The sequence below is a fragment of the Carassius gibelio genome, chromosome B13 (genome assembly GCF_023724105.1).
Source record: "Carassius gibelio isolate Cgi1373 ecotype wild population from Czech Republic chromosome B13, carGib1.2-hapl.c, whole genome shotgun sequence".
NCBI classification, from domain to species: Eukaryota; Metazoa; Chordata; class Actinopteri; order Cypriniformes; family Cyprinidae; genus Carassius; species Carassius gibelio.
Genome location: NC_068408.1, coordinates 12,862,960 through 12,877,943, shown reverse-complemented (window position 1 = coordinate 12,877,943; position 14,984 = coordinate 12,862,960). Strand labels below are relative to the sequence as shown.

The following is a 14,984-nucleotide window of genomic DNA, read 5'->3' as shown; positions in this document are numbered from 1 at the left end:
TATGGTTATTATTTGTTAGGTTAACCATATGGTTATTCATCTAATCGGAAAATAACTGATAGATTCACCTGTCAAAAAAGTATTGTTAGATTATTTGACTAAATCTAAATAATTATTGATAGATTAGAAATTAGTAGCAGCCCTACTATAGACAGTTTCAAAGCTAACAGAGAGGAGCACAAAACCATAGCAGAACATAATAAGAAAAATTAGAGCAGAAATAATACAAACATAATATAATTTGGAATGCATTAATTAGAATAAAATCTCTAATTCTAAATTCAATTCTGGGTTACAGTGAGGCACTGATATTGAAAGGGAATGGGGTCAATCCTTAAACATTAAAATTGTCAGTTTTTCAAGAACAGCCACATGATGTAAACAATATGATGTCATGGCCTTTGTTTCATAAGCCATGACATAATATTGTTTACATCGTGAATTGATGTAATCACGAACATCAAATTTTACAACATGACAAACCCTAGAATGTCTGCAAAAAGAATGGATTTAAACAGCTTCACATATAAAATAATACTTATTTAACAGAAAAATTAATGCTAGTGTTTTAATACTATAAGCTTCACATTTCTGCCATAAGGCGAAAAAAACTTGCCCACATTAACATCCTTTGTAGGTGCCTCAGAGTAACCCCGTTTTTTATTTCTCTGATATTCAACATAAGCCACAAATGTTGTCGGTTGAGCTTAACTTGTATTAAACCCGGAATATTCCTCTGAAGCAGGTGACGGTGGCGAGGGAGTTTTCAGAAAGAGAAAGGGACAAGAAGACAGATGACTTTCCTTTTGTCCCAGTATGGAAGCAGTGCTGTCAGCAGCATGCGTCCACAGGGCCCAAGCTGAACAAGTAGGTCCATTATAGCCCGAGTTAGCACAGAACTGTCCGGACCAGTTCATTACCTGCTGATGGATCCCCCTCATAATCTGCTTTTATTGGGTTAGCATCAGCACTATGCTCCACAGCAGCATGGGCCCATATTCATTAGAGAGCCATTAAATAATACCACGCAATACTCCTCCTCTTTGCCCCCAATCCCTTTAATACCACCAAACCCGTCTGGGGAAATAAGTCCAGAAGCAGGAAGCAGGAGGAGATGAAGAGAGCCGGTCAATAAGCAGAGACAGCAATCAGCCCGGAGTGTGAAGGGAGAACCGATCTCCATCTTAATGCAACCGAAGGCACAAAGACTTCCATCCTCTCAAAGAAGTAACAGCATCAGCGTGAGGTCCAAAGGTCTCAGGCTTTCTGGCTGAGAACTAATAGAAGGAGCGGACAGCTAAATGCCCCATAATGCAGTGCAAACGGCCAAGCGGGCCAGGTCACTTGGGGCTGAATGAGGCTTAGATGACTGCAGTGTGAAAAGAGACAGTGAGAAGTATGAGAATTGGCCAATCGCTGGCTGTGGAAGGCTGAAGCTATAATTAGTTACGCTGAGATATCTCATTCACACATTCACTCTCATACAGACAGTTCTGTGGCATAGAGAAACCAACAGTTTTCAACAAAAAAAAATAATAATAATAATAATAATAAAAAAATCAAGTTACATTTACCATAGCAGAGCTGAGCCTGTGATGTTCATATTCCCTTCATCTTTTATATATTCCATTCTTGATATTAAAAACGGTCCGCTGAGATCCTTCATTTTGCACATTTTCCATGGTTCGGAAACACTTTGATCAAAATATTGAAAAAAGCATGCAAAAAAAAAAACATATTGGAAATGGGAAAAGCATGTTTTGAAAACATCAAAACAAAACAAGGAAGTGCAAGACGCTTAATATCCTGGGACATTTATTTTCTGAGGTTCCGCTTCGCTGTTGGTGTCACACACACACAATCATTTAAATGGTGCGAATCAGCAGGGAGGGAACATGACTTGAGCACTGACTGGCGATAAGGCTTTCAATAAGACACATTTATTCCCCATCTACTGCCACAGAAGAACACACAGAACTTTCATTACTGCCACGAGACAGGAAGACGAGGAGTAGGAAAGAGAGGGAGGGCTCCTTAGACTCTCTTGAGCTTGTTTTAGTAATTGAAGCAAGGAAAGGCTGCAATATTGCATTGCTCTCCGCCCGGGTTGGAAGCAGGCAACTATTGATTTCTTTTCTTTTCTCTTTTTTTTTTTTTTTTTTGGCCCAGCTGCCCATCAGATGCCGCCTCGACTTTCTCTTCGTAATGTTCTAGTCAATGTCACATGATTAGAGGCATCAGAAAGTGATAAAACAGAGAAAAGTTTGAGGTCAGTAAATTTTTTAAGCATGCATTAGAGCAACGGTGATAGCAGTGACAATGTTACAAAAGATTTATATATTTCAAATAAAATGTTTTGTTTTTACTTTTTCTAAAAAATAAAAAAAAAACTTTTTGAAATTTTTCTGCAAAGGTCTTTCAGTTCAAAGTGTCATCTTTCATATGTAATTTTTTTTCAGGAAATTCAAACAATAAATGCTGTTATGATGCACTTTGATGCGGTGTAACAGATCGATGTAAAAACGCCTCAAAAGCGTGACCATCCCTTCCTCTTTACTACTAGTTTTTATGCGAAATAAACATAAATGAACATCTCATGCCTCATGTAATCATTCAATCTGCATTTCAACCGTGGAAAAATCAGCTGTAAAAAAAATGTCACATTGCATTTCATTTACCTCAGGCAAGTCATCAGTCAGCTTGTTTAGTTGACTAAAGAAATGAAGTGCAGAGAAGAGCATTTAGCGAAATATTAGACGCAGGCTCCGCCTATGATGTGTTTTTAAATAAATCTGTTATGGAACACATTTTGACAGCCACTGCATAAATTAATGTATTTCAACAACAAATTTAAATGTTATAAAATATATTTTTATTATTTAATTTAACAGCAGTAAAAATTTAATAAAAATTTCACAGACCCCAATCTTTTAAACAGTAAAGTAAATAATAAATTAACTTAACATAACTGCTGATGGCTTTAAAGGCTTAATGTAAATGATTTGGAAGGAAACAGCATGACAACTTAATATCTTCTATTGTATTTCACAGAAGAAAGAAACCCATTCAGGTTTAGAATGAAAAGGTGAGTAATGATAGATTTTTAAGCTTTGTTAGTGTTAACTGTTCACCTTCCTGTCAGCAGAATAAATGGTGAAAGAAGAAGAATATGCACAGCTCAGAACGACTTGAGTTGCACCCTCTTGTCAAAGCAGGAACTTGCACTTTTAAACCAGGATGCTGATGAGGAACATTTATATTAGCGCAATGTTAAAGTAAGCCGTTCGCCACTATAGGAATGGGATAACTGCACTCCTTTGTGAAAACAATTTCTTTTTTCAAATAAGGATATTCTGCATTAAGAAGAGCAAACACAGATGCCAGGAACAGGAGGTAATTAAATCAATTTGACAGCCATAATCTGCAAACACTAGAGGAGGACTAGTGGAGAATTCGTTTATGTATTTAGATTAAAAGAGTAGCTAACAACTGTTGGGTATGGACCCAAAAATGCGTCACAGGTCTGTTAAAGGGTCACAGAAGAAGCAGCGTTAGTTTAAAATAACCTTTTCATTTCTTTTTCTATCTCGCTTTCTCTCTCATCCAGACCCCCTCCACACAAAATGCAAAATTCCTTAAACTGATAACGAGTTGTTTTCTATAATTTATTTGCATATAAAAGCCAGGCAGTGCCTCAATGTTACAGTGTGGTGAACAAGACACCACTAGTTTGCACTTTAGTACTGCATTTTAATTCAATGAACTGTTTTTCTTGCTTTTCTCATCCTTTGTTTGACAGACCAATGCTGTTTGTATATTTGCCTGGTTTATGATGCCTCCATCCATGGCTGATCACCACCACTGCTGAAATCTGATTGGCTGTCTGTTTCTGCAGGCAGAGGCTTTAATTGGCCGGCTCAGAAAGGCCTGTCAGAGAAAGGCCGAGCTCTGCTTGGGTAGGCTTAAGCAGAGAGAGAAATGTAATTGGACAGGGCAGCCTTGCAGAATTTGATCGAAAACCTTTCACAGTGTAACCATGTTTCAGTCTCTCCTGATCCAAAGCAATCAGAAAAGGCCAAAAGGAGGCTGTTTGTTTAGATTGCTTAAGCTCCTAAAACATTATCACGAGGCTAAGACCTGCACGGCACACTAAGGATGGTCAATTACTATTCCTTGTGGCATTTGATCAACACAAACATTAAAGAACACAGAGGAAGCCACCGAGAGTCATTTAACACAAGTAAGAGTGCTTTAATTGGCTGCTTGCTCCTGTCAATCAATTTCCAACACGTAAAACACAGCTGCAACCCACCAAGCTGTGTAATGTGAATTTGAGGCATCAATGATCACAATAACTGGCCACCGAATCAGGGCTTCCACACATAAGATAGACAGTAAACACTAGAGCTGGCTCACAATACAACGTTATGATTCGATATGCTGCCATGCATCACAAAATCAAAACTGCAACTTTGCTAAATGCATGATCTGCAACCAAATCTGGAAGATCAGTTTCAATCTTGTTCGCACAGACTTCTTCACTTCAGTCCAGTAAAAGACCTCAGAGAAATGCAGGGAGTGATATGAATTCACACATGAACAACTAAATAAAATTAAATAGATAAACAAGATGATAGATAGATGGGTAGATAGATAGATGTTGATACTCACAATTGCTCCATTGACAGCGTTTTTATCGTAGTACTTCTTCCTCTCATACTTGTCCCTGATGAAGAACTCCACAGCTCTGAAACATTGCTCAGGAAAATTGAAAAATCGATGGCTTACAACTAATACAAATCATGCTAAACCTCACAGCCATTTAAACAAACATGGCACACTTTCGCTCTTTAACCTAAGTGGTTATAAGAGACAGAGAAGCTTGATGCTGACTGCTAAATGGATGACTACATTTTTAAAACTCATGAAATAACAAGTTTTGATGGGATATAATTTTGCGCATTTTAATGGGGTCTTTAAATCTCAGTCTTATTGTTTTGAAGTTGATCCAAGGCCCAGTTTGAAGGCTTGTTTTTTTTTTTTTGGATGGTAAATCTCATATTGGCTTGAAAGACTGAAAAATTGAAAGATTAAACTGGCATCTTACTCCACTAAACTGTAACTCCTGCATTAAAGAGGCCAGCCCTCTCAGACTGGCTGCATTCTCTCTTCACCATTAAAGACACCAGAGCACCAACATCACACCTGGACCACAAACCGAATACAACTTAGCATTCTGCATCTTGAAAGAAGGAAAAAGAAAAAAATTAGGATCAAACAAAGATGGCCAGAATCCTCCCAAGCCTGTTTTTTTCTTCTTTACACAACAAACACAGATGCACAGAGTGGGGCCAAAGACAAATCAAAACACAAGCTCTCTGAATCTCACTCCCTGTTAACAGTGCCAATTTATACAGCGACAGTAAAATGCTAAGAGGACCGGTTCACACAGCTTTATTGGATTTACACTCTCATGAATCCCTGATCACAATACAATAATGCATCTGATGAAATATGGATCACGATGAAAAAGCAGGTGGCAGGAAAAGAAAGAATGCAAGAAAGAGAAAAGACAGGGGTTAGCGACAAAACCCCTGTAGCATCCTCAGAACAAAAGATCAGCGGTTCTCAAACTGGTAGTCTGGGAAGAATTTCAAGTGGTGTATGGGAGACCAATTTTAAACCATACAACTAAATAAAATATACTAGCTTTCAAAAGTTCGGGGTTGATTTTTTTATTCTTCAGAAAGAAAGATGGCACCAAAGCTGCCTTTATTTAATAAAACCAGCGAAAACGGTAATAGTGTAAAATATTATAATAATTGAAAATAACAGATTTTAAATAGTCATTTATTTCTGTGATGCAGCAAAGCTGAACTGTCCAGTCATCAGTCACATAAATGCTGATTTGCGGTTCAAGAATTATGCGGTTATTCAAGAATTATGCGGTTACTGTTATCATCAATGTTGAAAACAGTTGCTGCTTTAATTAATATTTTTTGTGGAAACATTGATGCCTTTTTACAATCTGTTTAAAAGAGATCAAAAGGAAAAAAAAAAATATTTTTATGACATTACAAAATATTAGTTTTAACTGGTACTTCTGATTTATATATATATATATATATATGTGTGTGTGTGTGTGTGTGTGTGTGTGTTGATATCATTTTAGCTGTTGCTTTTATTAATATACAGACAGCTTGCTGTACCTTAGCTGCTAGCCAGTTATACCACAAAACCCTCCTGGAAAAGTTTCAAGCGTCTTTACATTAATACCCTTTAAAACACTGACTTTCAAAAAACGTGTTGCCAGATACTTGAGAAAGTCCTGTTCTGCTGTGCTCCGTCTACTGTATTTGAATGCAAAAATATATGTAAATCAGGCCAATCCTGTTCCTGGAGATAGAACTTATTTTACAGTTCAGATCAAGCCCTAATCAAACACACCTGACCCAGCTAATTAAAAATCCTCAGGAACACTTAATTATGCAGGGATTCTTTATGACGATCAGCCAAGTAGAGCTTCAGGCGCCTCGACAAGTCGATTAAAAAAATGTGAAGTTTTGCACATTTCTAAACTTAAAATGGTACAGATGCTTTGTTGCATCACGCTGAGTTAGTACGTGATGCAAAAGACACAGAGAGAAACTGGTAAGAAAGATGATGCATAAAAAATAGTGCTGGCATAAATAGGAAAAAAGATAAACGAGTTATACAGTAAAAAAAATAAAATAAATAAATAAGCACCAGAAGAGAAAGAACTTAACATTTCCTCTCTCTGCCGATCTGACGTTTATATTAACATGGCCAGCTTTTCCATTAAAGAGATCACGAGAGGGAAGCGGTGATAAGTGAGAGAGAGTGAAAGACCCCCAAACTGTCGCACAAAAGATCCGCATTTCCATCTGAAGAAACCACAGCAAATTCCATCAAAGCCGGTTTGTGGAGGAGGCTCACCTCTGCTGTCCGGATGAATCCATTTTGACGGTTAAGAATATTGTACCTCATCGGTCAGCATACAAATGAAGCCATTTCCATAGCCACACCAAACGCAGGAGCGCTGATAACAGGCTGCGGATGCCAGGGAAATTCAATTAGGGTTTCTGAAGGCGCCAATGAGGAGAATATGGAATTATCCCGGCCGCCACACAGACCCAATTAGACTGATGGTGTGAAATAGGACGGAGGAGGATACCCGAGGCAAGAAGGATGAGGCGGAGGGATGAGAGACATGAGGAGACTTCCTGTTAGGCCTCAGCGATGAGGAAGTTCCTGCTCGGCTCTGCTGTGTGTGAAGCTGCTGAAAAACAGCTGTTTTCTCTAGATCTCTGCAGCCAGAGGTGTGAAGTCACACAGGCTTCTGTCTGCCACATTCACCAACATTAGAACAGGAATTCTCAACAGGATTTTTCTTTTTTTTTTCTTTTTTGTACAGTTCATGATGGAACTACAGGGTGTTTAAGTTGTTGTAACACAGAACTGACAAATTATATGTATAAATCAAGATATCAGGAGATCAACACCTCTTTTTTACCCATTTTTATCATCAATGTTAAAATCAGTTGTGCTGCTTAATATTTGGTGAAAATTGTGATACAATTTTTCAAGATTACTATATGAAAATAAAGGTCAAAATAAATGAAAAATATTTTGTAACTACTTATTTTTATTTATTTTACTATTTGTTTCTTTATTAATTTAATGCATCTTTGCTAAATAAATCCTAGAAAATCTTACTGACCCCAAACTTTAGAAATCTAGTGTGTGCGCAAAAATCAATGGTATTAAGCACAAACGATCAGTAGAGTTCGAGGACGGCCCTTTTTTAGTCTACCTACAATTACATGCAAAACAGTATGACATAATAAAGTTTACAGAACATACAGATCTAATTTTCCTCATTTTCCAAGCCCTGAACAATATCACAAATCTGCACTGCCATAGTTCATCACCAAGAACTAAATATCTCAAGGAACAAAAAAGGTACACAATGACTCTAGGACAAAGAAAAAAAGGGGTCTTAAGCTACAAGAGGAATATTTAAGCATATTTATGGTGAAAAGGTGTATCATCTAGTATTACTGTGAGCAGAAGAAGGTTTTTTTTAATGGAGTAAAATGAATTCATTCAGCTTTCAAACATCCAAATTTTTATATATAGTTTTCTTACATTTCTCTGAAAAATAAGAACTGCCTTCAAGGTATAGTTTCAGAAATATTCAGAAACCATCCACTGCTCATAGAATTGGATTAAATGAACAATTTAAAGTATTACTGGAAATGGCACACATTGTAACAGTGAGCATGAACCACTAAAAAGTCAACATCACTTTGACCACAAGCTTAAGGATACTTCATCAAAACAGCATCTGACAATAGAGTGTTGCAAATCCCTGTATTTGGCAACCAAATAATGAATATCTTCATTTATCCATGTACAAGCCAACACGTAGAACTGTACATGTTTTTAAAGTGGTAGATACTCTAAATCCTTTTCTGTTGCTTACAAGAAAAAGGTTGCTAGCACTGGCTGCAGATCTGATAGTTTGTGAATTTGGCAGCAGCAAGAAAAGAACAGGACGTAAACTTTGCATAAACTCACAAATACACCGTTCTTTCAATATAACAAATACACAAATTGTCTTTTCAAGCGCCAAGAAAAGGATTATTCACTTTAATCATGTCAATCCTCTGCAGACGACTAAGAATGCATCTGAAACTCAGCCTCTTGATGGCTTCTACCAAATAACTAGCAAAAGACCATCAACCAGAATTACAAACATTAACACAGGTCCACGAAAGGATACTGGTCAGTTTGTGGCCGTCTGAAGTTTTCTGGGAGATGAGCTTCATAAAGCTGTCTTGCCTTGGTGTTGCCCATGCTTTGCACACTCTACAGAGAAAGACAAAAAAGAGAGAGATAACAGGTGAAAACAGAGAACAACGCAAACCATCCATTTATCCCAAATTTTCAATTAGTGTTCATTATTAAAAGTGCAGAAACTTGAAACATATAACACAAAACAAATCAATCAAGTACAATTCATGAAGCAGGTCGTTTAAATAAGTGTAAACTCTAAAACGGAGGCATCTCTGCACAGTGTTACCCTTCACATATTTAAAATGCTTAAATGATGACCTGAGGGAAAAAACTATTTTTAGTATTTAGTATGCTGATATGTATTTAACATGGACCCCTTAAAAAATATAAATTGATCTCTCTCTCCCTCTCCATGTCAAGTACCACAATGACCTCTGAATAAAGAGTGACCTCATTCATTCTTTCTTGGAGATGGTGAGATTTGATTGGTTGCTGTGTGCACAATCGCCGGGGCAACAAGAGTGACAGTGCAAAATATCTGTACCATGATCAATGGCACACATAACTGTTCCTAACGTCCTATGAAATCTAGACATAAAATGCCTGCCTTTTTAACCTTAGACAGACTTAAAAAAAATAAGAAGCTCAGTCATCTGTGCGCGTTTATGCCCCTGATTCTTAATTAAACATGTTATCCAGGCTATTTCAAACATATACAAATTACACGCATTTGCATTATCAGTTCTATGTCACTTACATCTAAGCCTGTCAGAGACAAATTAATATGAGGATGATGGATCTGACTGAAGGAAGAGAAGATGCTGAAAAACAGACAAGTAATTACCCATCAAGAATTAATTATCCATCCAGACGTCAATTAATATGCAAAGGGGAGATGCAAGACTCCCTTTTGGTTGCTTAAAAACTCATAAATCTTTCAAGCCACACTGTTTTTTAAATGCACAACACACAGAGAGACTCATTCAGTTACACAAGTATATCTGAAATATGAACGAAGGTTATCTGGACTACACGATGCAGTGTGTTTTGAAGCCATCACTCACACTACAACAGAAAAACAGGTGTCTATAACTTCAGGAAAGGCTCAACAAGGATTTTTATGTTGGCTTGGTCACTGTCCCCACCACAAATACAGCAAACATACTTTTACAATTATTCTATTTTATGCTTCAAGGGTTTGCAATTTGGATAAAAACTGTCGTTACAAGTCTCGGACAGAATTTCAATATCAGTACATCTCTAGTGAAATGTTTCCATTTGAAATACAAAAATAAAATGTACACTACCATTTAAAATTCATACTTTTATTTAACGAGGACTCATTATATCAATTCAAACATGCATTGTGGTACTCTCGTAAAAAAATATATATATATGGATATAGATATATAATGATAGCCCTTTGTTAACAGTTCTCTCGTGAATTGCATGGAAAACTGACAGGGAAGAGAAGAATTTGTTGAATAAGGTCGTTATTTTTATTTTCTTTGTTCTCATAGCTTCAAAAAACCCATTGTTGTCCTCACTACCTTTCTAGGCTTTCAATGTGGTAGTTGCGATGCTGTCTATGGAGGGTCAGAAAGCTCTCTGATTTCATCAAAAGTATCTTAATTTGTGTTCTGAAGATAAGTTAAGATCATATGGATTTGGAACAACATGCAGGTGAGAAATTATTGACACTTTTAATTTTTGGGTTTCCCTTTAAGAAATTCTTACCAACCCCAAATTTTTGAACAGTAGAGAATGTGATCAATGAATGTTAGACACTGTGAAATAGCAGTACTGCCATAATCTGTTCAATTGGGAGTCAGGTCATCAACAGTTCCAAAACATCATGTTGAGCACCATAAGAAAGAAAAAACAATTGAAACGCATGAAAACACACATACTAGTATCTGCTCGGGGGTCCATTGGTCCAGGTTGACGGATTTAACGCGTGATATATGCACTCCCAGGTTCCGGTGTATTCCAGCACAGCGGATACAAATAAACACACCGAGATTCCAAGAGGCCCATCGAGGTCCTGCGGGGAAAGAGAGAGAAAACACACAGATTTTAGACCTGCAGTAAAGCACTTCCTATTATCTGAAACAGATAACGCCATCATAACAGGCAGTGAAGAAACAGCGGTTTAAAATAAATCTTCTGAGTCACGGTGCCGCCTCGAGCTCCGTCGTGCAATTCCACCTTGCCATGGCATCGAATAAACCGCATTGTGCTGTGATGCCTAAAACCAATATCTAAACGATGGAATTTTGCAGTCGTGGTAATAAAATTCGATCCAAGTGCCGGATGAATGCAGCAGGTAGCCCACCTGTATCAACAGTCAATAGCCGCAGGTACCTGAATAAAGTAGTGAAACTACAATGCGAGACTCCTGATTTCATCAACCACAGAAAAAAGGGAGAAGAAAAATGTGAATTGTGCTACAGTACAGAATGCATGTTATTATCTTCAGCACAGTGTGTAATATTCAGCTCTCAGAAGTGACTGTAATAGCACGGGGGAAGACGAAAGCGCTTTGACGGTAGACGCTAACAAAGGCAGAGACGGAGGTTGTGTGTCTCTCAGTTCTGAGAGCAAGAAGTCGATAGCTTTTGGGTGAAAAGTTGCGCGTGGAAACGGACGGATTCGGGGGAGTGTGGGTGCACTGGAGCGGTCCTGACAGCTCTCGGCTGGTTGGTTGGTGCTGGTGAGAGAGCTGCTCCTGACGGGCTATAAATCACCGGGTTTGCTGTGAAATGGATTTCTGTGGTTCACCCCCCCTCTCTGGCTTTATCTACACCTGTCAGCCATCTTAGGACGTGTCCAATTCGCTTCTTCCGTCTCACGCTTTCTCGCAGCACGGAGCCGTATCCCTGGTTTCAGTGGGGGGATGGGTTCTGTATTCTGCCTGCAGGACGCCTGGCATGGGTTTGTATGCCCATCAGGCAAGAGTAGAGCAAACCGCTGACCCTGGCAGTGCTACCCACACAGCTCCTGAATAGAGAAAAATGTGCACACAAACGCACATACACCAAGTACATTAGCATAACAAACAATACCGCACTGTTCCTTCACTTTTAAGCATGTTCATAATTTATCCTGCATGATTGCTCAGGATATTAATGGCTATCTTGCTTCTGTTCTGCGCTCAGACGACAAAAGAGGACGGGCGACATGTGAACAGGCTGATAAGATTCCCCAAACGCGTTGGGAAAAACTCTGGTGAAAACTGCGGTAATGAGAGAGAGCGAGTTTCTAGTCTCTTATCTCTCACCCACCCCAAAGTACCATTCGGCTGACTGCACAGGCTCCGTCTGCCACCCTCCCAGATTTATTAGCCCAATAAAAGGCTGCAAGATTGTGTCTCACACCGCTGCACCAGGAGCTGCATAACTCACCCACAATTAAAGAGGGTTAATTTGTCATTGAGTGGAGCCCGGTGCAATGAAGGGTGCGGCGCCCCTGCGGAGGGGAAGAGCTGGAGGAACCCTCTCCACACTCTCCCTGCTGGACTGAAACGCTGCAGTGCTTATTTCAGGCTTACCACCCCTAGACCTGTCGCAATAATCAATATATTGACATATCGTGATATATATGCAATAATTTACCCATGATTCCGACCCTCTATGGACACCTTGGCAATTGAATATTATATGTGTGTTTGTAAAATTCTACTAATAAGAACAATATAAAATGCACTAAAGATTAACGAGCTTCTAGATTCATGAATATTAATCAGGTTGTGTGTTCTCGCTCGAATTGATTCGCTGAAATCAAGCGTCCACACTGGCGAGTAAATTTTAAGAATTTATTAGCTAATATTAGACATCATTTAGTCGCCCAGGGTGAATACTCGCAATGTAGAGGGTTGGATACTTACAAATACTTGAATAGAAAATGAAACCCAAAGAACAGTTTGCACTAAAGATTAAAATCATCTCAACTATTTTCATTATGACAATGACACACTGGCATAAGTAGACAAAATCAGATAACCTCCCCACCACAGTAATCTGTCGACGTTGACGACTTGAGATGTAGGAGTGGGAAGCGAAAAATAACATATGACAATGCATAAAATGTATATATATACACACACACACACACACACACATATATATATATATATATATAACTATAATTTATTATAAATGAAAATGTTATATTTCATTTAAATAGTAATTTCCTATTTTAATATTTACACTATTAATTGTATATAATGAATCTAAATGTACAAATAAAATACATTAAACTTAAAAAATTCATAAATTTTAAAATCAAGTTTAAAGCCGAGCTGACTTGTGGTAGGCTTATCTGAGACATAGGCATGGACAGCATAACTAAAATAATATAATAAGCAATTTTATATATCATTAAAATTAAATGTTACAGTAATAATAAATACTTATACTTGGTTTAATTAAAATAATTTTATTTTAACCATAATTTAACCTATATTTATTATTTTAATACACCATTTAATTACAAATCAAATTTTAGCAATTCAATATTTTATAAATTACAACACAACTAACATAGCTAATGAATTAACAAGTCAACAGCATCAACAGCTGTCTTACATTTAAGTCAAAAACAAAGGATTTATAAAAGTATTACATAATAAATAAAATTATTGGATGAGACATATTCAACAACATAAAATGTTCCTATACACACACGCACACACGCACACACACATAAACAGTACATATACCTGTGATGGCAGATCAGTTGATTTTCAGCTACATTGCTGGCTGACCATAAACAACCTACTATTATACTGCCTCTACATCACATGCAGACACCGTGTAGACATGATGTGCCAAAACTAAATTACTCTCATTATAATCAAGGAAGCTGGAAGCACCTGTCTACAGCATCATTTGCAGCATAGATTGTAGCTTTAACATAAACATTAAAGCAAGCTGACACATCTTCCACCACACATCATACAGTCTACCATCAAGCCAAGCAGCACTACTGAGATGAATGTTAATGCCAGGTATAAACAAGGTCTCTGATAACCAGCCAAGAGCAGAGGTCAGACAACTAACTGCTGTTGACAAACAGGAAATTCTGCAATGGAGGGGGACTGGCAACCAAGACAGGTCATGACCTATGACCCCGTCTAAGCTCTCCCAATTCTTTAAGGATGGGATGACGGCCTCTAGCGTCCAAAAGAGGCAATTTCGGATTCCCGGCTGTGACATGTCGTCCTGATCTTTCTACTTCCTCTCTTCCCAAGTCCATTCATTATCTCCACAGCTGGGCGCAGCAGATGTAGTCCTCAGTCACTGTATACTGGCTAATAATTCGCCATTCATCTTTACCAAATGGCAGCCGGATGCTGTAAACAAGTCCACAGTAGAAGGATGCAAAGGAGAAAGCACTGTAAAAAAAAAAAAAAAAAAATCTCAAAAAGGCTGAGGCATGCTATATTTAGACCCGAGGAGAACAAGCCAAGGATGCTTTCAGCAGCTGGGTAGCGAGATAACGTATTTTTGGGAGAGCCTACAAACGCGGAGGACCCTGGGTGTGCGAGGCGGCCCTCCCCTGAAAACTCAATTAAAAGGCAGGCCAAATAAATGATTCAGTGTCTAAACATCCAGAGCGGGGCTTGCAGGGACTTTGTGCGTGTAGCTACAGCGGGAGATTTACAGTTGCCTCTGTGGTCCCCAGGTCTCTACCCACTTCATTGAGGAGTCACCCCAGATTTATAACCCTGTAGCTCATTTGCTTGCATTGAATGCACATAAACAATGGGACACGGCCGATATAAGATGTGCCAAACACATACACACACGTCATTCGTCCCTTTGTAGCACCGGTCTCGCTGAGAATTGAGTGGCTGCATCGTTTCGTCAATGTCACCTCAAGGCTACAAGAGAGCATTTGTCAAAATAAACAATAGTCCCTTCTGCCCTCCATCTTTCACTTCTAGAGGAGAGAGTCCCTCTCTCTCTCTCTTTTCACTTCCTTTCCTAATCCCTTCCATCAGCTCTGCCAAAGAGAAAGAGGATGGAGGGAGAAAGAAAGGGGAAGAAGAAAAAACAGGAGAAGAGAGCGGCACTGTACTTCACCCAGAAACCTCAGAGAACTCGAGGAGCCTCCAGCTATGCTCGGGTAACACTTCAAAAGGCTGGTGCTGATCGTAGCGG

General features: G+C 38.5%; 1 protein-coding gene across 1 annotated transcript in view; it reads right to left on the bottom strand.

The window, feature by feature from the left end:
• The window catches only part of LOC127970462 (stromal membrane-associated protein 1-like), an 83,463-nt gene that overhangs the window by 67,188 nt on the left and 1,291 nt on the right, over positions 1-14,984 (bottom strand). Inside the window, exons 2-7 of the mRNA XM_052573049.1 lie at positions 14,907-14,984; positions 11,796-11,820; positions 11,381-11,556; positions 10,731-10,902; positions 8,807-8,892; positions 4,672-4,747 (exon numbers count right to left, since the gene is read on the bottom strand). The exon at positions 14,907-14,984 is cut by the window's right edge and continues 73 nt beyond it. Coding sequence (XP_052429009.1) covers positions 4,672-4,747; positions 8,807-8,892; positions 10,731-10,902; positions 11,381-11,556; positions 11,796-11,820; positions 14,907-14,984 — 613 coding nt within the window. The remainder of the gene's footprint in view (positions 1-4,671; positions 4,748-8,806; positions 8,893-10,730; positions 10,903-11,380; positions 11,557-11,795; positions 11,821-14,906) is intronic.